Raw genomic sequence first — 26,226 nt, forward strand, 5'->3', positions numbered from 1 at the left:
CAACATTAGACAAGATTTGCTATAGATGATGTCAAGGGTTAAATTCAAATGCTGTCAGCAGTGTAAGCGCTTCTTAACAGATTCGCTGTATTCACAGGTTTTGACAGCCGCAAATCGCTCGTACATACAAAAGAGCGGCATTTTGGTTTGTGTGTAGTTGGAACAGAAGATTTCTTCGGACTGTTTCACGGGATTTATTAGCCGTATTGTTCCTTCCTGTCCTTTTCTATACTATTGGAGAAGAAAAAAATCACTCTTTAAGTGTGCTACATTGAGCTGAAAACATGGAACATTCAACTTCGGAATCCCTCAACAGCTCGAATGATGCACTTCAACGAAGAAAACAATATCATGAGCTTCTGGATCTTGGGCATGAACTCGGTAAGCTAAAATATCTCATAGTACAAGAAATCATGTACACTAATCATGCTCATCCGATTTAAAGCTCTCCGAACACAAACGGAAGATGCGGTCAGTATATTTCAGGGAGTTACATCGATCCTCCGGCAAACTGACACTCTTCAACAGGGGACAAACCAACGGTTCGAAAATGCTTCGGAAATGAATATGAACGTGCAAATCGTTAAAATGGGCCATGATTTAGTCGGTGCGGCATTGCAGAAAAACGAAAGCTCTCAGTTTTGTGACGAAGAGTTAACAGATGGAATAGTAAGATGATCGCAGATGACCTGATGACCGGTTATAAAACATGTTGTTTTGTTTCAGAACGCTAGGCTTGGCGATTCCAATGATGACATGCAGTGGGAAAATATAGGAGCTTTCTGGGTTTCTTCTTTCCGCATGTCGAAGCATTCGCCCTGTTTGCTAGGCATGTTCGATTTTCAACCCGTGCTGGTGGAAAGAAGCGTAAAGGAGCGCCGCCGTCGTCAACGGCCAGAGCTAGGCGTAGCGCGCAAGCCCGAAACCGTCACCACACTGCATCAAGAAGAAGCAGATGCGCGAAAGCTTCAAGACATCTTAGTGCAACTACAACAAGTTGAGCTATTTTAGCAAAATTTTTGCAATTCGATTTTACATGTTTTCGTTTGTTCGCTTATTTTACAGATTTACCAGGAAAGAGGTTCACCGGTACCCTACCTTCAACTCATAACCGATCCTACCGATTACATGAACACCATAGACACAGCGTTCCAACTGTCCTTTCTGATTCGCGACGGTGCAGCGGCTTTGGAAATTATCAACGATGTTTTGTCCGTACGTCCAACCACGGATAGCGAAAAGAAACAGAACAAAAGAAATGACGATACAGTGCAGGCCGTATTAAATTTAAATTATTCCAAATGGCAGGTAAGCGACAGTAAAAGCTAGATTAGAACCAAAGATTCTGAGGAATTTCAAAGTTATTTTCTAACATTTAAATTTCGTACATCTGCAGGGTGCTGTTAAGCAATACAAATTGAAAAGTCCAATCCTTACAATCGATCGAGACTTGACGGATGCACCTTAGGGGACTTCTCAATCAATAGAGAAATTACCGGAAGATTATTGTGTGATGTTTAGTTAATCTATACAGCAATCTCAACGTCGCAATATTTCATAGCAGTTCTCCGATTTATGGTCACAGTTAAGTACCATTTTAGGATAGAAAATGGTACGCAATACGATCGTTTGGTGAAGAGAAGTGGTCAATAAGAAACACAATTTAATGTAATAATTTTCACTAAGTAACGCCAAAATATTTTATTAGATTGTTAAAGGAATGTAATGGCAATTAAAATTTCTTAAAAATATCCACCAAGTACCACACCACATACGGCTACGCTTGGTGCGCGTAAACCATCACATTGATTTTTGTAATAGCTTGTTTTTGAGACATTTCGTTACATTTACTTTTTATTTCCCATTTTAGTTATGAAAAACACAGTACGAGAGTTGCAAATTGCACCGCCAATGGACGGAACTAGGTTGTTAATGATCGAGACGAAACTACGATTCGTTCAATACGAGCTTCGAATATATTAAATATCTGGTTTCCTCCTATAATACCTTAATCCCTCCCGCTTATACTCCTAAAATAAGATAGATTATAATTTGCTATAGCACCGTTTTTCCATTACATCATCACCAATCCCCGGCGTGAGTACATTTTACATAACATTGCACGTTCGTTCCGGTTCCTCAGAGATTGTGGTCGATGTAACCGAACGACTATCGGTTGCCGATTTGCCCTGCGCAATTTTTCGAATGTTGGCCACTTCCAAATCCGATACTGAACGTGCGAAAGTGTGAGCCGTTGTGTACTTCTGGCCAAGCGTATCCCGCTGAACGCTGCCACGACTCGTTCCACTGATGGTACCACCAGCACTGTTCGCTGCTAGCGGCACACTTCCCAACGTTCCCGTCGAACTCATGCGTTGACTGTTGCTGTTAATGCTGGAATTACCACCAACTCTAGTATCGCCTTGCGTTTGATTAACGGATTTATTTCCACCACCCCCAGCACCCGTAGCAGAAGCATCCGAGTCACGGTAAGAGTGCATGCTTCCCATCAGTAACGGCGAAAAGGCTGACACCCCAGTTACGGTGGTCGTATGCATCAGCGATGGTATCGATTCCTGCTGGATGACAAATTTGTCCAAAACCGCCAACTGTGGCTGCAAAGCAATCATAAACGGCCGGTAAGCGAGACACTCGTTAAAACTCCAGCGTGTCATGTCCTTCAGACCGTTGCGTAGCTGTCGGCAGACTACGAGCGATTTCGAGCGAATCGCCGCGTTCGTTATTCTCCCTACCGAGGCCACATCCAGCAACAGTACGGAAAGCAGCAGCGCAAATTCGTAACAGTTTGCCTCGGAAAAGATCTGCAACAGGTAGCGCATGCGAATTTCAAGCTTATGCTGCTTGCGTCGGTTAGATTTGCTCTGTTTGGAAATGTTTTTCTCCAACGCTTGGCTGAAACTTTGTTCGCCGAGCGTTAAACTCATCATACCACCTCCACCTCCGCACACGGTAGACATTTCGTCAGGCCAGTTAGGCTGGGCAGCTTCCGAAAGTACGCTTGCCGTATCGTTCAGTGGCATTAGATTCGCTTCGGCCGTGTTGGCTAACGGGTCACCAGCAACGATCGGGGACGTGGGCACATTATTCTCCAGTCGTTGTTCCTTCTGTCCCGATAGTGGCTCTACTGGCCGCTCATCAACTGTTGTACCAGCAACAGTCATTACGCCACCATTTGAAGCCATCGGTCGTACAAACGACAAACTATTGTACCCCGAATCGATAGTTCGACCTGTAGTTAGCTCGGATAAAGGTGATTTGTTGGACAGATTCGAGGAGGGCGAAGGAGACGACTCCGAATGCAGGTGTGGTTGAGCTATTGGGTTCGGTAGCAAAGTTAGATCGAGACATGGTTTTGGCCAATCAAGCTCATCGTGCAGCGACTTGAGGGCAGTTACAAAATCTTCTATCCGCGCAGCACGATCCTTTTCGCGATTCAACCATCCGACCAGATGGAAGTCTAGCGTAGCGCTCATATATCCGAGATCTTCCAGTTTGCGAAGTTGCAAGAATCTTCGCGCGTGCCGTTGCAAAACGACATCGATGAAGAATTCTTCCGCCGTTGACGAATCGCTGAAATTGAAAATCGGAAAGTTAATTACCATTGTTCTAGACCATTCCGAGGTAGAGCTCGTATTACCATTCTTTTTGAGTATTTGGCACACTTTTCTTTCTACGTAAGATTTGTCGTTCTCCAGATGCATCGTTGACTGAGTTCAGGGTTCCGCCGCTTTGTTGCGAGGCAGCTGCTGCTGCGGGATTGTTGAACATGATATTCTTCTCTTTATTTACCACCGTAGCGGCACCATCATTCGATTTGGGGTACGGAATGGTAGTTGAAAAGCTGCGACCCCTTGCCATGCTGCTGCCCAAGATCAGACTCAAATCTTCCGCATTTGGTGCCGGTGGAACGGAAGCAATCAATCCACCGAACTTATTGCCAAACACATACGATGAACGTGGAGATTCCACATCGTTCGGATCGATCGCACGCAGGAATCGTACCAAATCTTTTGCTAGCGGCCAATCGAGCTGTTCCAGTGCCGTATCTAATAGAAGCGTCGCATACTGCCGACTGACGGAGGATGGTTCCAGATTTTGTAGGATAATCAAATAGCTTGCCGCGGTATGCAGCTGCCGAGCCGCCATACACTTCTGAAACAGTTCCTTTGGTTTGCCAGCGCTCGAGAATAGGTACGGCCATAAGGCAATTTCCGTTTTACGAGCACACTGTACAACCGTTTGCAGATAGACCGGAAATTCCTGGATGAACTCGAGCACACTCGGTAACAATGCGTCCGGTATAGGTTCCTTGCTAGTGGCTTCCTCCTCCAGTACCTCGTGCAGTAACAGCTCGAGCGAGTGAGGAAAGTACGGAAGATTCGTACAGCATCGTGCTATCTCCCAAGCATTGTAGCCAAGGTTGCGACGAATTAGCTGGCGCAAAATCTGATGCAAATAGACTTGGCTCTGTAAGGAAGAGAAATTGATCCCACCGAAATCAAATACCAAAGCTCCGGTTCCTTTACTCGTTCCACAAATACGTACCGTTCGTTTGAGCGCATTGTATGGCAGCGAAAAATAAACCGACGGATCGCTTGTATACAGCAGTGTGTCATTTTCGGCCCCAAGTATAATCGCGTCCTCGAACAGTATCACCAGCGGGTAGATTTTCAGCGTGAAAGATAGCATGATCCGCTTGCTCATGAAGGTGTGCCGCAAACTGCGCGACCCAGTTTCACCCGTACGGGGAAAAACTGGAAGCCACACGCGCATACCGTATCCACCACAGTACAACCATAGAGATTCTTTAATGTGTGTCTTGTGCGACTCAGACACCCAGATACACTCTACCGATGAGGCCAAACAGGTGGACGTTAGTTGATTGTTCGCGCTGCCACTGCCGTGATGATGTTGCTGGTGGTCCGTCTGCACCATCAACACTCTGCCCGACACGTTCATGATCAACGTTTCCGAGAGAGAGTTTTCATAGTTGCTCTGTTTCATCATACCTCCGGATCCGGCACCTTCGTGCTTAAGGCTCGTCATTAGCACCGATATAACGCACGCTGGATGGATGCACACATTTTTAATATCGTAAATATGCATCTTTACCAGTTCCACCCGGTGGTGGTCATTTCCGTTGTAATCCTCCTCGGTTTGTTTGAGGGCAAATACTGATACGTGACCGTCGGATGTAAAAACAACCTAGCAAAGGCAGTGAGAACGTTATATATAACAGGTGGGTAGATAAGCCTTGGCCCTAACCACGATAAAAGGATTTTATGACAAAATGCAATTTCTTTGCTTAACGGTATTGCTTTCTGTAACTGTAACTTTTAACTGTATTCTTTCTTAACTGTACTTAACTGTATCGCTTTCGAGAGCGAAGTAATGCTTATAGCGATCTAGTATCTTTTCGAAGCTATTTTTTGAATATAGTTTGGCATTGGCCTCAAAATAGGTCTAGATTTCAGTGATTACTCTCAATTTCTTTCCAGCCAGCATTCTTTTAGGGTCTGAGGATGATACACAAGTTATCACATATTCACACAAGTTATTAGATATCTACAGAGCTCCTGATATCTCCATGAATTTTGTTTTACAGTTATCCAAAACCTTTTGATTGACTTTTTTTAGTTTTCTTTTGAAACATCTTTCGGGTGACTACTGAATTTTGGCATCGGCTGAGTCGCTACGGCCTCTTTGAAACAAATATTTAATATCTATAGATGATTATGCAGAGTCCGGATAAGACTTAGTTTGAACAGCGTTTTTAACCATTTTTTTTTGCCGCAATCTATATCAAGACTACAACGTATCTACCCATTTGTTACCGATCTGAATGCTGAATTTTCTTAATGCCAATTCTAATTACTTACCAATTGATCACGAAATAGATTAATCAGCATCACCGGACTGGCACTTTTTGTAATCTCAGCAAATCGATTGTCCAACTTGTTTTCCTTTGAGTAGATGCGCAGCTCGTCGTGAAAGCCGATCAGTGAGTAACAACCTGCAAACGAAATGCGAATTAAATTCTCTGGAATGTTTCCAAGAACGTAAAATATTCGAAATAGTGATGAGTTCTGTGGAACGGTTCCGGTCCGTTTCCAGAATGTGTGATTCCAATTGCGGTTCCATAGAAATGGAATCGACGATTCCTTCCGGAATCGCCTCCAGCCGACTTAGCTTTCAGACGGTTACGAACGATTCCGGACAGTTACAAACGGTTCCGGAAGAAGTGGTTACAATTACCTGCCGGGACGTGTGCGTTGTTTTGTGGATCAACAGCAATCGTACGGAACCAATTCCCGCTTTTTGCTATTTTTCCCATCTCTAATTCGAACAACAACAAAAAGTAGAACTTACCCATGATAATGAATTCCTTCCACCAAAGCAAGCCGCCGGTTATTACAAAATCTTTCTCTTGCGTTTCATTTCCAAACAGTTTCCACTTGCGAGTATTGAAAGAATACAGTGCCACACCGGTACGTCCCGCCACCGCTACATTAGTTCCGGAATGATCTATTGCACTGTACTGTGGAGGGGAAAGTGGTGATAAACAATCTTATTACAATCTTTTCAGCATACGCCAGGGGTTTTCCTTACCCGAATCGGCCAGTTGGAAGAGATGTAAGCAGTGGGAAGATTCAATACAACCCAGTGTTTGCTTTCGGAAAGAACGCTGCTAAATTTCAGATAATTGTCCCCTCCGACGTTAATTGGGTCCGGTTCTCCCGATGGTATGTAAGCAGAATCTTCTGAAAAAAAAAAACTAATGCTGTATTAAACTCACACATTGTTGCTGTTATCGCTCTGTTGGACGCATGTTAAACCTTTGCCAAATTCGTCCGCTTTTCCGGAGTAGGAAATGTCGCCTTCGTTAGCGGCATCATAGTTCGATTTGTGGCCAGGATAGATATTTTGTAACACGTCACCATGGTTGATGTACAGCTTATCGTCTCCTTGCAACAACAAAAACGAATTATTGCTCTGAAATGTAAAAATGTGTGTAAAGAATGTGTTTTTATGCGTATATCTTGTCGGTTACCATACCATGCACGGATTGATCGTTAGAATGCTCTTGACAAAATCTAGCTGTACCAATACGGTGGCTAGAGTAGATACTGGCTCATTCGACGTTTCAGGTGCCTCGGTTGTTCCATTTTCTACCTTAGTTGAGTGCTCATTTGTTTGCCGTACCATCAGCAATTGATAGCCTTCAGTTGACCAATCCTGCAAAAAAAACCAAATCAGATGATATAGCATTTGTACCAGAAAGACATTAGCCAGTTTTAACTAACCATACTGATAACATTGAACGGATCGCTCTTGGACAAATCCACGTGCAGTCCATAGTCCCAGGCAAGTGAGCATAGCAAAAGCGAACCAAAGGTGCTCCACAGCGATATACCCCCGTTGCCCCAGGCCACTATGATAGCACATCCATCGGGTGTCCATTTCATGTCTCGCACGTACCCTGGCGATCCAGGAAAATCTTTAGCACTCAGCGACAATTTATGCGAGAGCTCCAGGCCGCCTGTTAGATCATCGATCACGTACATGTTGGTTTGAGAGTTTCTTCGTCCGAATGCTATCAAACGATACTTGTGGTTGATGACGGTACACGTCGCATCATCCACATTTTGGCACCAGATTCCTTGTACTTGCTGAAGGAAGAAAACAAAATAGTATCAATTCGCATTATAAGCCACGCTACGAGCCGTCCAAATGCTTCACTTACGTTAGGATCAAACTTTGTGTTGTTTGCGGTGAGAAATGCTGCGCGACCATCATTTAACGTGATACCGAATCCGCAAAGCAGCGGTGAATAATCAATGGAGGATACATACACGTTCTTCTCCAAAATTGGGACGGCTTGAAAAGAATGTAGATGCTTAGTTTCTATGTCGCTAACGAATAAAGCCACATTCTTACCATAGCTAACTTGCTGGTTAACGCTAAAAGGGATTCGTTTGAGGTCGAGTGCATAATCACGCTCTTCAACGCCCTCCCAGTTTAGGCGGATGATGCGACCTTCTTGAGTTGCAACCACTATTTGATTTACATTAATACACGACACACAACAAATCGGAACGTAAAGACAAATACGATGCGTCTGCGAAAAGCAATAAAATCAATGTGAGATTCTTTGTGGTCACATCTTTATACAGAAGCGAACGTCTTACCAATGAAAGCTTCAAGCAAGGAATGGTTTCTTTCAAGAACAACTCAGCACTGTCCCGGCGCAGGTTGGCGAACGGTGAATCATTCTGATTGTAGACACCCTTCGGCGTATCGTTCACGATTAACGTATACATAAACAAGGTTCCACCTTGCGCCGTACTTCCGGTCGTCACGAGCAACATACTCGAATCCGGCTTCCATTCTACATTGGTGTTGATGCCATACTTTTCCAAACATTCCTTGCTTCTCAATTTGGACGTAATTGGAACACAGGGCTATAACACAGCAAATAAGCAGTAGTGAAAAGTACAATGTTAAAAAAAGTGTGTAAAATCAGTGGCTGTTAGAAGCTTACCTTCGAGTACCAGATAGCGATGGCATTTTCTGCCAGGACAGCAAACAAAATTTTCACCCGATCGCACACCACTTTACGGATGCTGCGATGCGGGCCACTATTGAGCACCCGTGGCCAACCTATTGAGAAGTACATCTTCGAGATGGGTTGTCAGCAAATCGAGCTGACTCGTTCCGCAGATCCCTAGGACAAACTATGGTAACACGAACGAAAACTGCACTGCTTTATCGACATTGGTGTTGCATTTTTCCTACTAGGAACACTATTGTTGAGCTCGTGAAATTGGAATTTTTCGTTTGCGAAATGTACAAAAACAGGCAGAAAAGGAAGACGTCAGTAGAAAATGACAACAATGCACAACGTTATCGCTTCATGTAAGGGAGTGACTCGATGATGACAGATTAAAAAAATTTATTTTTTCTGCAATTTGCGAATACAACTGGTTGTTAAGCACCGCATTTCACACTCACATTCCAAACGATTTCGTGCATTACATCTCTTTTTCACTTTTACCAAAAAAGTTCGGTACAATCGAACGAAGAAGAAGTACCAACGCAGTATTCAAGTACAAGATGCAAACGCTCTGACAGTACATCAAAATAAACAGTCAAAACATCAGGCAAACACACCCCCATGCAAGCCAGAACGCACACAGTTCGATGCAATCTCCCAGCAGCAGAACCTTGCTAGTAGTGATTCATTCGGAGAGCGAGAACGAGAAAGGACACTTCCTGTGCAGTCAAGATGCGGAGTTGCTAGAAATCAGTGATTGAAGAGCAACATTGTGATTCAAACCAGCATTGGGTTCGCCGTTATCTTATTGTGTCGAAAACATGTATTCGCGTACAATGTGTTTCTTGTGTGTGTTCGGTGAAGAATAGTGGTACCAACATGGGCCGAGAATAGTTTCCGGACCAAATATCCAAGTTACCTCCGATGGTAAAGTATACGCGTGTATTGTGTATGCAAGGTGTAGTATACATGAGTGAGACTCGCGATTGTGTGTTACGTGAAATAGATAGTGTGAAAAATAAACGACAACAAATGGAGCTGTCGGTGCATCATTCGTCTGGAAGAGATTAATCGCCAGCTATTTAAGTACCCCGACGATTAATGGGATTGAGAAAGAAAATGTTACTGATTATGTCATGGTTTGATCGTTGTTCGTAGTGTGGTGAACGGAAATAGTGATTTGTGCAAAATAACCAGTTCCCATAATGCGAAGGTATAGAAAGTAGTAGAATTCGAATAATTCTTCCAGGTGTGTGCATACAGTCTGCCAACAATTACGCCAGCACAGGCCCCAGGTACGTACGTACGACTTTGCAAGATATATATATATGACTATAATTTATCCAAGTGGGCAATACTGCGCCGCTCGCCCTCGCTGCTACGGCAAAGGATACCAATTGCCGTAAAAACACTTGATAAATGGCCCTGTAGCCTCGTAAAACCGCCCTCCTCACCAATGCCCGCTGGTCGGACGGTCGGTCGGTCGGTCGGTCCTTTCCAGAATGAGGACGCACAATCGTTTTTGGGTACAGCGTGAGTGGAAAGAAGGCAAAAAAACCCATCTCCCAAACTAATGAATGCAGTGTGGATAAAATGGATGAAAACTTTTTCCTTCTAGAGCTGGCTGGGATGGTGGAGAAGCTCAATTGATATTCTATTTCACCGTCAACCACTCCGACGAACCAGCGCGATTGTTTCGCTGCCGAACGTGAAGAATTTGTTAAACGCATTTTTTTCTCTTTTGATTTCTGGAAAGGAAACTCGCCTTTCCGTTCATTATTATGTTCCCGGCTGTGTCTGGTGCTTCTCCTCCGTCTTTGCATATCCCGTTCGAAAATAGATCCTTTCCGAAAGTTCCAGCAGCGTAGAAATGGGAAAAAATTTATGATTATTTGATCAGTGTTTTATTTTTTAATTTATGTAAATAATTCTTTATTGCACGTTTCAAAGCACTTCGGGGATGCGTATGTGTTTGTGTGCGAGAGTGCGAGCGAGCACGCCTGCTGCGATGTGGGGCAGACGTCTCGTTTGTTCCTGCACAGGTAAACGTGCGTATAAAAAGGAAGGTTTTATTAGCGCGCACCATACTGATGGCTGCTGGCCCTGTTGGGAAACGGGGTATAATCGTATAATACCGCTTGCAATAGTGTAGGTGACATAAACACATCCCTTGTTTAGTTAGTGCGAAAAGGAGAGGTAGAACGTGTATTATGTGTAGAGACAACACGGAGCATGGAGCGATGAGGATGATGGTGTGGTATGCGTGACTTGCGATAGTAAAATACACCACACCGGGTCGTTGTTTTCGATTGGTTAGAGCGAGAGAGATAGAGAGAGCGGGAGCAGGAGAATTTAATGGAAACGTTTTTTTTCGTTGGTCTCAGAGTGCAACGAGCGGAACGAGATGGGTAGAGTATTAATTTTCTACCCATACCAGCGCACACGGCGAATGAAATATGAGAGAATTTCCTGCGCTCAAACACACGGCGGATGCTATTTATGCGTGTGCGATGCTCGAATGTCACTTTTCTCGATTGTCTGTCAACCAGCGGGTTGTTTTCATTTGTTTGTTTGTCAATGATTAAGGCCGAATCAGATGCCCCTCGGTCACACTCCCCGTAGGCAGATTGATGCAGTCGTGTGGTATGTAGCTGGTGGTGTGTGGTCGCAGAAAGTTGTTTCGCCGCTGCTGCCCAGGAGTTATCAACCTATTTTTCTTCCTAGTTGCTGCTACAACGCATAACAGCAAAAAAAAGTCCTACCGCAGCAACCGTGTTATTATGTCCAATAACGTTGTTCACCAACGGGCCCGCGCACTGCGCATGTCCCAATAATATCCGACTTGACAGATATTAATTGCTTTGAAGTTGGCCAACAATAGAGAACAAATTGAATTCAAAATTTCAAATTCAATTATGTATGCTGTTTCCTAGGCGTGTCTGGGAATACCCCAAGCAAACGGACCAGTCTCCATGGTCGAAGTCGGTAAAAAATCGCAGCGAAGAACCGACCGACACAGCGGCAGGAACAAACGGAGGAAAGCCTTCAATCCCCGGGAGGAACTTAAGGAAAAAAGTGTGTGGAAACGGAAAATGAGCTTCGCAGGGGCCCCCTGTGCTTGGCTGGGACTCGATCCACGGCATACCTAACAGAAGGAAAAAGCCGAAAAAGCTGGTACAATCGACCGACCGGATTCATGAAGATATATTTTTAATAATACACGCTACGTTAATTTAACGATCTTCCCTGGACCCAGCCATGGGCTCGGCAGACATTTTGTTCCATTTCTCGACCAAACCCATTTCATGCAATGATTGAGATAAATTCAAGAATAACGATCGGCGCACACGGTCTGGAAAGCCACCTGCGTCCAAAAAATAGGTCCATCCGTCGCAGGTGATAGCGAGCGGTTGGATAGAAGCGACAGATGAAAAGAAGAGCGAGACAGAAAAGACAGTGGTGTTTGCTCTGCTGCTTTTCACCAATACATCGACGCATCGTGTCTGTTTCACCGGTGCGTACCTATTGCCCCGTGTCTGTGCCATCTGTGCAAGGAAGCTGGCCCGAGAACGTTTGAAGGCTGTGCTGACGGCGGGGGAATCTATTATCGCGCTGCAGACCCGGCTTGTATTGCATGCTTTCGTATGGTTCGTATGTTATGCTATGCTTATGCTAAGATACTTGTCCTTGTCCAGTTTCCTACGCAACGATCCAAGTACATTAGCTTGCGTGTATTGAACATGAGAATTTGATGTATTTGTTTTACCTGTACACGACAAAAAATGCTGAAGTTGAACGAAAATCGAATCAGGTTCGTCGTTCTACTGTTTGATGTTGAATTTTCCTAAACGCATTAAGGAAACATTTTACATGGCAAAACTACATCTACTAGGTAGAACCCAACAAAAAATCGGTTCCACGGTGTGTGTCATCCGCTTTCTCACACTCTCGCAAACGGCGAAGGGCCTGTGTGTGCGATCAAATGATAGCTTTTAATCTTTGACATACACAAATGGGTTTTTATTTCCCTTTCGCTATACACACACACACACACACCCTGGTTACGGCAGGGTGGCAGGCGGCGATGTTGGTTGTTTAGTTAGCAGCATGCTGCGATGAATTTTCTCGCTCGCAATGCTGTGTACTTTGTGCTCTCTCCTTCTTGCTCCATCTCTCTCGCTTAAGAACAAAAATTGAGGCTCTGAAGAGATGGCATTAGTGCAAACACCGGAGGGGAAACGGGAAACGGTATGTTTTGGAGCGAAGGGGGTAGAGATGGAAGGATGAGAAGAACATGTGTTTACAATGCCCACGAACGAACACTCCATTCGTGCTAACAACAGCCGTTCGGATCGCAGGAAGAGCATAAAAAAGTGCCCAGCATGATCCTGTGGATTCGGAAGGGAAACCCGTAGATGAAGATGACGATGATGATAGGTTCTTTCTGCACCACCTTTTATTCGTTTCTCCTCTCCTGTTGGACTGCTGGACCTGGTCCGGTATTTATGTCGATTAGACGAATCATCAAAAAAACGTTCACATTTTGCTACCTTTCTGTAAGGAACCATTAGAATTTGTTCGTTGCATTAAAATAAGGTATATTATATGTCTGAGCTCCACAGACACTTTTGCATACAAAATTTGAAAAAAGTTCGTTTCCATTGCGTTAAAAAAAAGTTCGTTTCCATTGCGTCCGTGCCAAAATCAATGCAAATGGTTCGGGTCTAATTTTTTTTTCTCAACCTTAAAAAAAACAAGGGGATAAGGGAGTCCTAAGGAAACATTCAATCGATTCCTCATCAAACAACATTTGTTGGCTTAAATGGGTTTTACGGTTGCAGTAGTGTGCCAACTCTCTTCACACTCTAGCGTGGAACCGACAAAAAACGCGCTTGTTTTCACTAAGTTTCCCATGTAAACATCCACTGCGCCGTCGCAATGCAATTTGAACCGTCTATAAATGCTCTCGCGGATCCATCCATCCCATCCATCGGTTCGTTCGATCCTTCTGCCTGCTAGTGCGCTCCGGCTATTTTGCCTTCCTTATCCCGCATCCGCCGGTTACCGTCGCTTGTTACCGCAGCAGCATATGGCAAGGGCGAGAGAACGTGTGAATGTGCGCTACGTCGTCTCCAATGCTCACGTCGTCGTCGCCGCCTACTCGATGTGCAAGAAGAGGCCTCAGGAGCCGGATTTCGGCTCAACTTCTTTACCTCACGAGAGCTCATAAAAAGTAATATGCCTCCTAGCTAGCGGTGCGACCCGAGATGGCTGGCGACTGGCTGCTGCTAGTGGTGAGTGCCTCCTAGCATGACGACACGGAAGAAGTGCTCACACACATATCGTCCAGGAGGGGATTCTTCACCGATGGTCCTGTGTGTGCGCCGCACACACAGCATGCACATGCCAGCAGCATTCCAACTGGCGAAAGGATGATGATGATGACGATGACGGTTCGACGGCGTGCACCACTACATGGGCGCTACACGTACAAGTGGAAATTGGAATCGGCCGAACGGAGCATAAAAAAGCAACCCTCGAATCGACGGCATTTGTGTGTAGACTCATCTGTGCGGTCGGTCGGGAAGTAATCAATGCACGAGCGAAAGAGACGAGACCACCACTGGACCTGCTGCACGATTACGATGACTACTTTAGATGTGGTGTGTTTCGTAGGGTGATGGGAATCGAACCGACCGGGGATTATTATTTTTGTGGAATGGCTGCTCCGATTATGGCTCACATGGGGTTTGCTAGAAGCTGTGCCTGTCCGTGTGTGCCAGTCAGTCGATTGGGACTGCCGTGTAGAGAACACATTTCACCTTTGCTGGGGGTACCTTCCTTTCCAGCTTGCTCTACCAGCTAGGAACTCGTGTTCCTTGACAGTTCTCCGGTCGCGTACCCTCCGATCCTACCCTGTGGAAAACGCGTGAGGTGCAGGAAGATACCGGCCAGCAGTGAAAGCGCGCTACCGAAGGTTGTCGCTCATTGCGTTCTATATGTACGTGCTTTATTAAAATTAAAAATAATAGTATTACCAATGGTGATACCATTCGTGGCACGTGGAGGCTGATATAACGATATTTGTTTCCCTCGATACCCATATGCAAACACTTGCCCCAATCAGAAGATTGAACACAGATGGAGATCCTGTGACCATCAATAACTTTTGAAAAACCTGCCTCTCATACCCGTACAGAACCGGCTGGGTTGCAGAAGTACGATGGAGTTGTTTTCCTCCATGCCTTCTTTTATCCTGCTCTGAAATGACACTCCAGATAGTGAGTGAACCTTGTCACGCAACGCCATACCGGGGTCTGTGCAGGGGATAGAAGAAAAAAAAAAGCGAAAACGATAATCATATCTCAGTGCTCAATTTCTTCCACTTATAGCTGGTCGATTTTAGTAGATCGATTTTAGCCTTGCAGCCACCACCAGGTTTCGTGTCGATGGTTTGTTCAAGTGGATTTACTTTGTATAGGTCCCGGGTTGGCGAAGACACTCGGTAGGTTGGGTATATTAAGCTAACGTACACGAAAGAAGCTATGGGGAATAAAACGTAAGATTAAATGGTTTAATTTACATTCCGAAAATCCGATTCGGTTCCGGTTGGTGTGCTGCGTAAGCGTATGTGCAGTTCCGACTTTTTTTTTCGGTCCGCGGTTTTGGCAGCATCGTACAGAACAAGTCTAGGGGAATGTGATTTTTTATCAATCATTTGCTCGTTCGTTTCTAATCAATCATCTTCCTGATATAATAGTGCTCATGGTGTGCGAGATCTTCGGAAATTTCACGCGACTCGTGGCAATGGTTAATTGAACATTAAGCAGTCAAGCAAAGTACAGGTGGATCGTGGATTTTTCTTTCGATTCGTAACTGATATTTGTTTTTGTTTATATCAATAGCTTTTCAGGTAAAAAGAATATTGGTTTGTCATCTCATTCATTTTAAAGTCTAGACTAAGTATACATATACATGTATATTTTTATTAATTTATCGTTTTGCTTCCTTCTTTTCGTGCATTATCATCAGCTTAGAGGACCAATCCTCACTTGTAAGACGGCTAGACGAAGATACAAGATGGAGATCAGCAGGTACCCATTAAACCGACTACCATCGAGATTGATTAGGTTAAGCACCTAAAAATTGCTCGTAAACAAACATCGTAACCGATAGGCATCATTCGAGGACGGTTTTGGTGTAGTAGTGGAGAATTTAAAATATCTCGCCTTGGAAACCTTGGTTTGTTCCATCGGAAACAAAAGGCTAGTAAAAGGAGCTGAAATATGTTTTACTGCAGCCGAGATCCTGCCAAAGCATCCAATTGTAGTAAAAGTAGCAGCACTTCGGCCAAGTCTCATGGACCTTACCACCAACCGTATTCACTACTGGACATTACCGCCCGGATCGTTGCCCAAAATGAACCATTCCAGAAGATCGAGGAACGCTACGACCGGATCCCGGAACCGGTTCAAAGACGCATCGTGTTTTGGTCCTTTCCACGCAATGAAAAGGATATCTGCATGTACAGTTCCTTGTCAAGGTGAGTTCACGAGCGAACCCCCCGAACCCAAACGCGTGCGTTTGTTGTCAACTAATCCGTTTATTGATGACTGTTTCCTGTTTGTATAGGGTTTCCTCCATCAACTCGGTGGAATCACAGAGCCTCAGTTTCTGTACCGGATTAAAATTGGTTGAAACTGGCTGTGTGGAGAACGTGCTGCAGGTTGGCTTTCATCTAAGTGGCATCGTTTGGTCACACCCACCTAACCAAATCGAGCGCCACAACAGCGGCAACAGTGCAGGGTCGTCGTCGTTGTCGTCTTCCGGAAGCCGCAATAATGAGCTTGGCTATCCACTGCCACCGGCCAACCAGAATCTTTACAACAATTACCATCACCATAACCATCATCAGCAGCCACCGCTCCATCACCACCATGCACATCAGCATCATCCCGTGCACCATCACCACCAACAGCAGCAGCACCATCCGCATCAAAACCACCATGCACCACCATTATCCCCACCACCGCCCGCACCTGCTCACGTGCATCAAGTGCAACCGCAAGGTGGTGCGGCTGGAGGAGGAGGAGGGCCCGGTGTTGGTATGCAGGTGGCAGCTGCAGCAGTGGCCGCCGCAGCAGCTGCGGCTGCTGCTGCCGGCGTTCCTCCGCCACCGGGTGCAGGCGGGGCACACATGGTGGTAGTTGCACAGCAACCAATCGCAATGGCCGCTCAGCAACTTGCTCCGAATGGACAGCAGCCTTTCAACGGTGCAAATATGGATCATCGCGATGCATTTAACAACATCTCCATCGGTGGTCAAGTTAGTTCAAATGGCGGTGGATTGGAGGAAAATAAGAAATTTAAAGTATCCGTTAGCTTCGATCGGTATGTATGACATTTAAATATATTGTCAGGATCAAAACTAAAAGCTTTAATTGTATGTTGCAGATGCAAGATAACTTCCGTCACGTGCAGCTGCGATACAAAGGACATATTTTGGTGCCATCATGTGGTCGCACTAGCCCTGTACCGCATAAGAAATGCCGATTCGGTGAAACTAAGAGTTCCTATATCCGAGACGCTGCTCCAGATGAATCGGCAACAATTGCAAAAGTTCATTCAATATCTGATCGCCGAACACCACACGGAAGTGTTGCCGACGGCCCAGCGCCTTGCAGATGAGATATTGCAGCAACGTTCCGAAATCAATTCAATCTGCGGTGCACCAGATCCAACTGCCGGAGCATCGAAAGACGACGATCATTCGTGGCATCTTGATGAGACGCAGGTTTGCGAAGCGGTCAAGACGTATCTCGGCCAAGGTAGCTATTACTACAGTAGCAAGCATTTGAATTCACTGTTTGGTAAGGTGCGGGAGATGCTTCGTGCGCAAGACTCGAACGGTGCCCGTATGCTGACACTTATAACGGAGCAGTTCCTAAGTGATCCACGGCTGGTGCTGTGGAAAAACCATGGCACACCGATGACGGAGAAATGTCGTCAGCTGTGGGATCAACTCGGTGCCTTGTGGGTGTGTATAGTGCTGAACCCGAAATCATCGCCTGGAGAGCGGATGCACTGGAAGTCACTGCTGGAGAAGTGGTCCAAGAGTGATGTGTGCCCACAGGAGGATCCGGACCTGCGTACATCACCGTCGTCTAGTCGCGAGAGTGTGCGTGACCGCTCGAATCGTGAACGGGAGCGTGATCGTAACAGATTCTTTCGTGAGAACAATCTGCGCAACATGATGTACTACAATCACCACCATCAGCCTCATCAGCATCAACAGCAGCACAATAACCTGCCAAACGGTGGAGGAGGCCATGACAATCCGAATCGCAATCACTACAATCACCATCGGTACGGTGCGCTAAAAAATCGCAATGGAGATAATGGTAATCGGGGTGGCAATAATCATCATAACGATCAGTACGATAGCTCTGAGACGGATTCCGACTCCGACGATGAATTGGATGATGCAAACGAAGATGAGGTTGCTGGTAACAATGGCCAAGATGAGGAGGAAGACGGTAACGAAAATGGAGGAGTCATTAACGATCACGATGAGGAAGATGATCACCATCACGATGATGAGGAAGCGGAAAGGCGCAGAGAGGATGAAAATGGCATGGAGGAAGATGTAGTCGATCAAGTGCACAACATACTGCAGGATATCAACTTTACCGATGGAGCAGAACCCGGTCCGAGTAGGAAACTTCGGGACGAAGATGGTGAGGTACGTGATTTCATGAACCTCAATCTGATGAATGTTCCGGAGGATGGGCATCGGTCACCCGAAATGATGCCAGAAAATGACGACAGCTCACGAGAATCGATGGATGTCGATGGAACACCGTCAGCCAGCGGTGTGGTGGGTCGAGTTAGCTCTGTTGGCAGTAGTGCTGGTGCCAGCAGTTCTAAATCTGGTGGAACTAACGTCGGCTTCTTTCAGAGTCCGTGCATCTGTGGGGAAGATAAATGCGAATGCAACCGGCCTGTGTTTCTGGACGATATAAAGCCGAAGAAATTTTTTGATTGTGTTGCAGCGGCAACTGCTGGTGGTAATGTTTCCATGCCGGCAAGTGTCAGTGCGCGTAATTTCGATGTCAGCGAGGATGCCAATCAGGATTGTATAGAACTTTCGAAAGATATCGATATGGTGGTCGCATCGAGTGGAACGTCTAAGGCCGGCACCTTAAAGTTGGGTTCGAGCGATGATGCGATTGAAACAATTGCCGGAGCTTCTTTCTCTTCCTCGTCATCGTCCTCTTCCTCTAGTTCTTCGATTTCAACCATCGTGGATGAGCATCAGAAAGAGGTGGATCAGGTGGACTTTGAGAAACCAGGACCGTCGGGATTGAATCGCTCCCGTATCAACGCTATGGAGGTAGAGACCAACTCCTCGACTGGGATGTCTTCCAATTCTGCAATAAGCAATGGCGCCCGTTTGACACACGATGATTGTCATGAGTGTGATCAAGAGCAGGACAAAGAAAAGCCGGCGGCAGTGTGCAAGAAACCAAGGGAAGATGATAATGAAGCGGGACCAAGCGCTAGTTCCTCGTCTCATGGAGTGAAGCGATCGAAGGAATCAATTAAGGAAGATGTGGATGATGCAGAGCTGGATGCTGAAGCTGGACCCAGCACGAGGCGCGTTAGCGCGGATGATGGATCTCCAGTTGCAGGTGGTTCAGGACTGAATGGAGTAGCATCCTTGGAAGTTCGTGTGAAACCGGTAAATGTTGGTGATGGAAATGCGGCTGGCGCTGGACGGCCCTGTAAGCGTCTAAAATTAAACAACGGTTCTTGGGTTAGCAAAAATGGCAACAAAACACCTCGTACCATTTTCCACAAAGCACTCGATGCGGTAAACATGTCCTGGGAAAATGAACACTTGAAGCGCATCCTTGAGTCTGATAGCTATAAGCTTTCGAGTCGCAATTCGGTGCAAATAGCTGGCTCTAGCAAGACTCCGGTAGCAAACCACCCGAGTGTTAAATCTAACTTCAATGCGAACGGGCAACCGTTGTGGCATGAGAAGATTTCGATGACTGCAGCAAGAATCGATTCGTTACGTTCGCATGGTCACATGGAAGCGGCCCTACGGTTGTCCGTAAGCGTCGTGAGAACGATGCGTGAAATTCAGCGCGAAGCACAAGCGCTCTGGCTTCGGCACAAACCAAAGTTAACTCCGTCGCAAGCAAGCGCTAGTGAACAACAACAGCAGCAGCCGGTTGCTGGGACTTCTGGTTCGGGATCAGGTTCGTCTAATGCAGGACCACCTCGCTGTAATTGTGGCCCTTCTCGAGTTTCGTCGGTAGAATCTTCTTCGAGTCGGAAAGAGGCAAACACTGCCAAGCATATGCACCATTCTTTGTTACCTCCACCTCCACCACCACCTCCGTTGCCATCGTCTTCTGCTGCTTCCATCCAGCAACAGCAACTGATTCAACAACAGCACCACCAGCAGCATCACCATCAGCATTTGTTGCAGCAGCAACAACACCAACCACAAGCATCTACTTCATCGGGGATGAAAGCTGGCTGTCAATGTCAGTCGCACCGTCATCAATCGCAAAGCTCAGCCCACTTCCCTCCTCCGCCACCACCTGCGCCATTGATGGCTGATCTCCATCCACCGCATGCACCCCCAGTTCCAGCAATGAAGAAAGACTGCTCTAAATGCATTCAAATAAAATGTTACTATGAATCGGTCGGTTCTGGTGCATCCCTGAAGCATAATGGTCCTATGGCTGGCCCCTCTCATGGAGCCCTCAGCAGTGCCCACCATAGTCATCAACCACCTCCACCTGTACCGCCGATGTCGTCTTCGGCGTCAGCTGCCGTTTCCCAGCATCAGCGAATGCACCGCAATTCGAGTGGGATGATATGCAGCTCGTCAAAATGTAACCATTTTATTGCTGGCGGGCCCAGTGGTCCGGGCCTAATTCCACCGCAGCCTCCCCATGAATTATATCGCAAAGTACCGCATTGTCCTACGACTTCCTCGCAGCAGCAACAAGCGTCAGTGAATCAGGCACACTGTAGTCGTGATTTTCGTTACATGAAGTTTCCCAATGTTCCTCCAACTCATCCACACCATCATCACAATCATCATCAGCACCAGCATCATCATCATCACCACCATCATCAGCAAAATCAACATCCGCAACAGTTACAAAATCCACATCATGCTGCACCCTCTGGAGCCGGTATGATGGTTCCGGTAGGAATTCGTCAACCACCTCCTTCATGTCCAGTTCCGGGGCCATCCACTTCTCGAACGCACGCAATCCCGCCGGCTGATCCGTCAATGTCTGCTACTATCACACAATCATCGGTAACGGTAACAACGGTTTCGTCCCACACAACTTCCGGTAGCTCGAATGGCACCGGTTCCATCGTGACGTCCGCACCGACCACTGCTTCTACATCAAAGTCTTCCTCTGCATCTTCGACATTGGCTGCTACTACTTCGTCCTCGTTTCAAACCAAATGTAACTGTCCCATCCATAAGGAGGAAACAGTGCCACAACCTGCTCAAAGTCAGGCTACAGTACCACCACAACCATCATGTCATCCGACCGATGGTAACGTTGGACTACCGACCATTAGCACGACGGTATCATGTTGCGTGAAGCCCATTTGTTGCTCGTTGGCAATAACGCAGCACAACAACCATTCGCAACACAAACCACAGTCAGCACTTCCTGGTCCATCGTACGTGCCGTCTACGACATGTGGCGGATGTGCAATGCATGCAGCTGGTGGACCACAAGCAGCAATGTACAATAATGGTGGATTGTATGGTATAGCTGGTCCTTCGTCTGGGCATGGTTTTGCACAGATGTCGCAGTCGTTTGATCGTTCAATGATAGGTGGTTCGTTCAGTGGAACTGACTGCGACATGATGTCTGTTCAGCATCATCAGCACAAAGACGATTGCCCTATGGCACTTGGAAAGCATAAGCATACTGCAAACATGTCCTCTGCAGTTGGTGGAACTAGTTCCAGTGGCAACAGTAATTGTAATGGTAATTCTCTTCCCAGTTCTCATGTTGGTCCTAGTCGGGCAAGTAGCTCGAGCGGATCCTCAAATTCTACGATCACATCATCGGCTTTGCTAGAACCTATCAAGGTAAACCGGAAACCGAATTGCCTTTCGAAATGTATCGATTGCAGTGTGGGATGTGAGGTGGAATTTCCTCTCGATGCCATCGCGTGCATTTTCGATTGTCTTACGGAAGCATCGTTAATACCGGAAGCAGTTACTGTTCAGATGAACGAAATGAGCCGCATGGCGTATGATGCCGGTAATGGTGGTGGTGGTGGTGGTGGTCCCGGTGGCAGTGGCGCAGGAGGATCAACCGCACCGGAGGATGTCAACATCATTGCACCTAAGTACCGCCATCTGCCGATAGCGGATTCAGCCGACAGACACGAAACATACCTGACGCTTGCGTTTGAGGCGGCCATTTTGGCACTAAGCAAACAACGCATCATGCCACACGGTTTGTACGCGCAGCATGTCATCTGCAAACAGCAGGATCAGTTGATCCAACGACTACGCAGCATTGATCTTGACTCGGTGCTGGTTGGCATTCTACGGAAGCTTAGCGTACAGCTGCTAGACGGTGGTCCAACGAGTGGTTTGGGTGAGATGATCCATCCCGAGTCAGTGCCAATGCACACGCTAGCCCGTTTCCTGTTCGCGTCGTTGCTAAATCAACATTCCGATTTGGCGTTTGAAATTGGACTACGGGCAATGCGTTTCCCCATACTGGAGAACATAAACGAGGGTGCATCGGTGAACGGTATTGAACTGCAGCACAACAACTTTATGCATTCGCCCTATCCGCGTTGGTGGACACTGGGGCATCTGGAGACGCAACAATGTTCGCTCAGCTCAACGATGCTGAGTGCGGCAAAGGGCGATACGAAACGTTTGTCTGCGGTGCTGCAAAATGCTCGGCGAAACATACACAGCTCATCGCATCTGTTTAAGGTAGGATAATTTCTGTTGAATCATCTAACAGGTGGGTAGATAAATTGTAATCCTGATTAATAGATTGTGGCACAAAAAATGAATCTAAAAGCTTTGCACAAAATGAGTGTCACGTGAGCTCTCAATCGATCAGAAACAACAACGGGTGGTTTGAAGCTTTCAAAATAACAATACAGCAGTAGTTTGGTGTCGATATGTGACTACGGACGAAACTGCAGGAAACAAATTGTTTCCTATCCGCAGCCCTAGAAGGAATGCTGGTTGGAAAGAAATTGGGTGGTCGAATGATGAACTTATCTCTGAAACAAAGGCTTATTTTGAGGCTAAAGATAAAATAAATGTAAAAAAAACTTTGAAAAGATAGTAGATAGCTTAAAGCACTGATCCCTTTAGATGGCAATTGAGATTTGAGTAAGCAAATTGAATTCTGCCAAAAAAAAATCCGTTTACCGTATTTAGGACTAATATTTATCCAACCTCTTAGTATAATTCGGTGTTAATTATAATCCTATTTTGCATTTTCAACAGCTTGCCCAAGATGCGTTCCGCTTTGCTACGCCAGAAAATGGTCCACGCAGCCAAACCTTGCTTGGAGTGGCATTTGAATTGGGACTTCAGGTGATGCGCATGACGCTGACATGCCTCAATTGGCGTCGGCGTGAAATGGTTCGGTGGTTGGTAACTTGTGCGTCTCATGTTGGCATTGATGCTCTTATGTCCATCATGCAAAATTGGTAAGCAGATCAAACCAACATTAGAGCGGATAAAGCTCAGTGTGATCATGCTCTCTGCACAATCTGACTCTCTTTTTTCCTCTCACACATTCCTACAGGTATCATCTGTTTACGCCAACGGAAGCAACCGGACCAGTTGCAACAACTATCATGTCACATTCGACGATCATGAGACTGAATCTGAACTTCCGTCAGCAGGACGAGTTGTCTAATTGCGCCCGAACACTGGCACTACAGTGTGCTACGAAAGATCCACCGAACTGTGCCCTGAATGCGCTAACGCTATGCGAGAACGACGCGATGGCCTTCGAAACAGCATATCATATAGTAATAGATGCTGCAACACACATCATGACCTCTAGTCAACTATTCACTATTGCTCGGTAGGTGTAACTTTTTAATTGCTAACAATGTTAATTATATGATTTTTTTGCTAAAATTTAACTTTCGCTTCGTTTGGTTTTCTGTGTCGCGTACATAGGTACATGGAACATCGCGGGTATCCAGCACGTGCTTACAATTTAGCTATGCTCGCAATGAAAAACGTCCAACTGGCCTATAACCAAGACACACATCCGGCTATTAACGATATACATTGGGCGTGCGCGTTATCTCATTCGCTTGGCAAGACAGAATTGTCGAAGATGATACCATTAGTGATAAAGAATGTGCAGTGTGCTACCGTGCTATCGGACATACTGAGGCGTTGCAGCGTTCCTACACCCGGGCTGCACAATTTTGGTGCTCACGGTGCAAGAGGTGAGAATGGTTTTTTAATACTAGAACTGCCTTTCAATCATTAGTACTGTTTAAGGATTTTTTAATTAATTTTTTTTTGCGGTATAACAATTAGAGTAACGCTTTGATGCTATAATCATAAATTTATATTAATGTGTGAAATAAAAAAATCCGTTCGTGGAAATGCAAAAAGATGTAATGTAAGATTGTAAAAGTATTCTATAATTGGTGAGCGAAAATAACAAATTGTATCCAATCATTGCAGGGAAACGCAAATGAAAGAGTACCAGAGCCCACATTAGAAATATAGAAACATCCAAAACATTAGCGAATCAGCAAAAACAGATATAGAAACACGTGCAATCCCTGTTGACAAAATCTTTGTAAAATTACCAACCCCTTAGTAGTAGCAATACGGCCTGGCCGTCCTTTATGAATTAAAAAAAACCCCTTAGTATTGGTTATGAAGGAAATTTTGTCAATAGGGATGAATATGGCGTTTTAAATACTGTGTACATATTAATTGGTTAGAGAGTTAAAATATGTAAACAGTATAAAACATTGTGTTAAAACGATTGTTCATCTCTCCAACGCGCTAATATACATCCAGCATTTCAGCCGGCTGTTAAATTTCATATTCCATATCAATTGCAGGCGATTCCATGACTATTTATGCTTATTCTGTATCTATTGCTGCACAAAAAATCAAAATTCAATCAGCAATTTAGTTCTTTAAATTTCCGACGTTTTCCTTTAACACTCTACACGTGCTGCCATTTATGGATTCCATGACTCAGAGTTCTACCTCTTTGAAACACAGAAAATAATCGTGTGACAGAAAGCAGAAATTATGTCATTGGATCATATAAAACATTTGCTCCTTCATCCTTAATTGCAGGTAACAATTTGAGACAATGCATCAAGTTGAGCTACGACCGTGAGCCGTTAAATCAGTTACTGGAAGCTGCCGTTTCGGCATACGTCAATACTACACATTCAAGGTACTTTGCACGAAATGATAAATTTCAGTTCATTTATAATTATTAATATTTATTTTAGTATGACGGCTCTTCGCCATATTATCACTACCGCTTGTGAAGAACTTTCAGTTAATTTAATTACGTTAAAATAATGATTGTACTAATGCATCGTTTCTTCGTCTTCTATTTCACCAGATTATCTCACATCTCGCCGCGCCATTATAGTGATTTCATTGACTTCCTGAGCAAAGCGCGTGATACATTCATGCTCGCGCGCGATGGACCGGCTCACTTTTCACGTCTCATTGAAAACATAACAATAGCCTACAAGGGCAAGAAAAAGCTGGTTCGACAAGTTCGACAACGTTTTCAATTTGTTTAAAACACACACACACACACACACACACACAAACCGTGCAACCGTACGTATTGCAGAAACATGCACCATAATCATTTTTATAGTTTAACAGTGATTTTATTGCATTAGCTAGGGTAATGAATTTCGATGCGTCTTTTGCGTTGCATCTTTAGCTCGCTTCGTATTAGCACGAAGTAGTAATACTTTATTGTATCATATTTTCCGTGCCCGTGTCGATAGGGATGTAAAGAAAATTGTATGTGTAATTTAATCTTTCTGATTTCCCCCCATCAAATTACCTTACTAGTTCTGAATACCTGTTAGTAGACGATAAGGAATAGACAATGAGACAATTATTATATTGTCGGCAGTATTATAATGTTAATAATAGTTTATTTTTCATTTACAGCTCTTTGTTTGCTGTTTGTTTCGTAATCTTGTGCATCCTTAGCTTCAGCACATAAATTTGTTATTTAAGCTAAGTTTATGTTTTATGTGTGCAAACACAAGACATATATGCCTTTTCTTTGTCGATTCTTTCTGTTTTGTGCGTTGTTTATTTTTAATGTGTTTTATAGCTTTTGGCTACATTCGCCACGCCCTTATGTTCTCACCTTTACTCTCTTCTTGTGCTCTCTCACTCTCTCTTTCTCTCTCTCCCTCTCTATGTATCTAATTTCATCTGGTTTTCTAAACAAACCTTAGACATGACGACAGTTTACTAAACAAAGCCTATTTAAAATTAGCTTACAATACTTTACACCCCGCATTGTCCGGTTGCAGACTAGGCAAAGTTTAGCAAAATTAGGTGTCCGACTCCATTAGGCAAT

General features: G+C 45.2%; 3 protein-coding genes across 3 annotated transcripts; 2 read left to right on the plus strand and 1 right to left on the minus strand.

The window, feature by feature from the left end:
- Positions 1-284: 284 nt before the first annotated feature.
- Positions 285-1,468, plus strand: LOC126565128 (EP300-interacting inhibitor of differentiation 3). The gene is made up of 5 exons (XM_050222270.1): positions 285-381; positions 446-669; positions 727-996; positions 1,066-1,308; positions 1,397-1,468. The coding sequence occupies exons 1-5, from the start codon at positions 285-287 to the stop codon at positions 1,466-1,468; spliced, it is 906 nt and encodes a 301-aa protein (XP_050078227.1).
- A 629-nt stretch (positions 1,469-2,097) lies between these two features.
- LOC126563799 (guanine nucleotide exchange factor subunit Rich) lies at positions 2,098-8,709 on the minus strand. The gene is made up of 13 exons (XM_050220542.1): positions 8,564-8,709; positions 8,211-8,483; positions 7,960-8,140; positions 7,766-7,899; positions 7,326-7,691; positions 7,078-7,257; positions 6,858-7,014; positions 6,631-6,779; positions 6,391-6,559; positions 5,901-6,034; positions 4,567-5,226; positions 3,659-4,488; positions 2,098-3,591 (listed from the first exon to the last, which is right to left on the minus strand). Exons 1-13 carry the CDS (start codon positions 8,696-8,698, stop codon positions 2,109-2,111), a joined length of 4,851 nt encoding a protein of 1,616 aa, XP_050076499.1. The 5' UTR covers positions 8,699-8,709; the 3' UTR covers positions 2,098-2,108.
- Positions 8,710-15,846: 7,137 nt separating this feature from the next.
- LOC126563729 (uncharacterized) lies at positions 15,847-25,420 on the plus strand. Its single transcript, XM_050220408.1, has 8 exons — positions 15,847-16,118; positions 16,208-16,966; positions 17,030-22,586; positions 23,115-23,320; positions 23,419-23,703; positions 23,802-24,079; positions 24,957-25,059; positions 25,234-25,420. Exons 1-8 carry the CDS (start codon positions 15,862-15,864, stop codon positions 25,418-25,420), a joined length of 7,632 nt encoding a protein of 2,543 aa, XP_050076365.1. The 5' UTR covers positions 15,847-15,861.
- Positions 25,421-26,226: the final 806 nt, after the last annotated feature.

Source organism: Anopheles maculipalpis, chromosome 3RL (assembly GCF_943734695.1).
Source record: "Anopheles maculipalpis chromosome 3RL, idAnoMacuDA_375_x, whole genome shotgun sequence".
Taxonomy (NCBI): domain Eukaryota; kingdom Metazoa; phylum Arthropoda; class Insecta; order Diptera; family Culicidae; genus Anopheles; species Anopheles maculipalpis.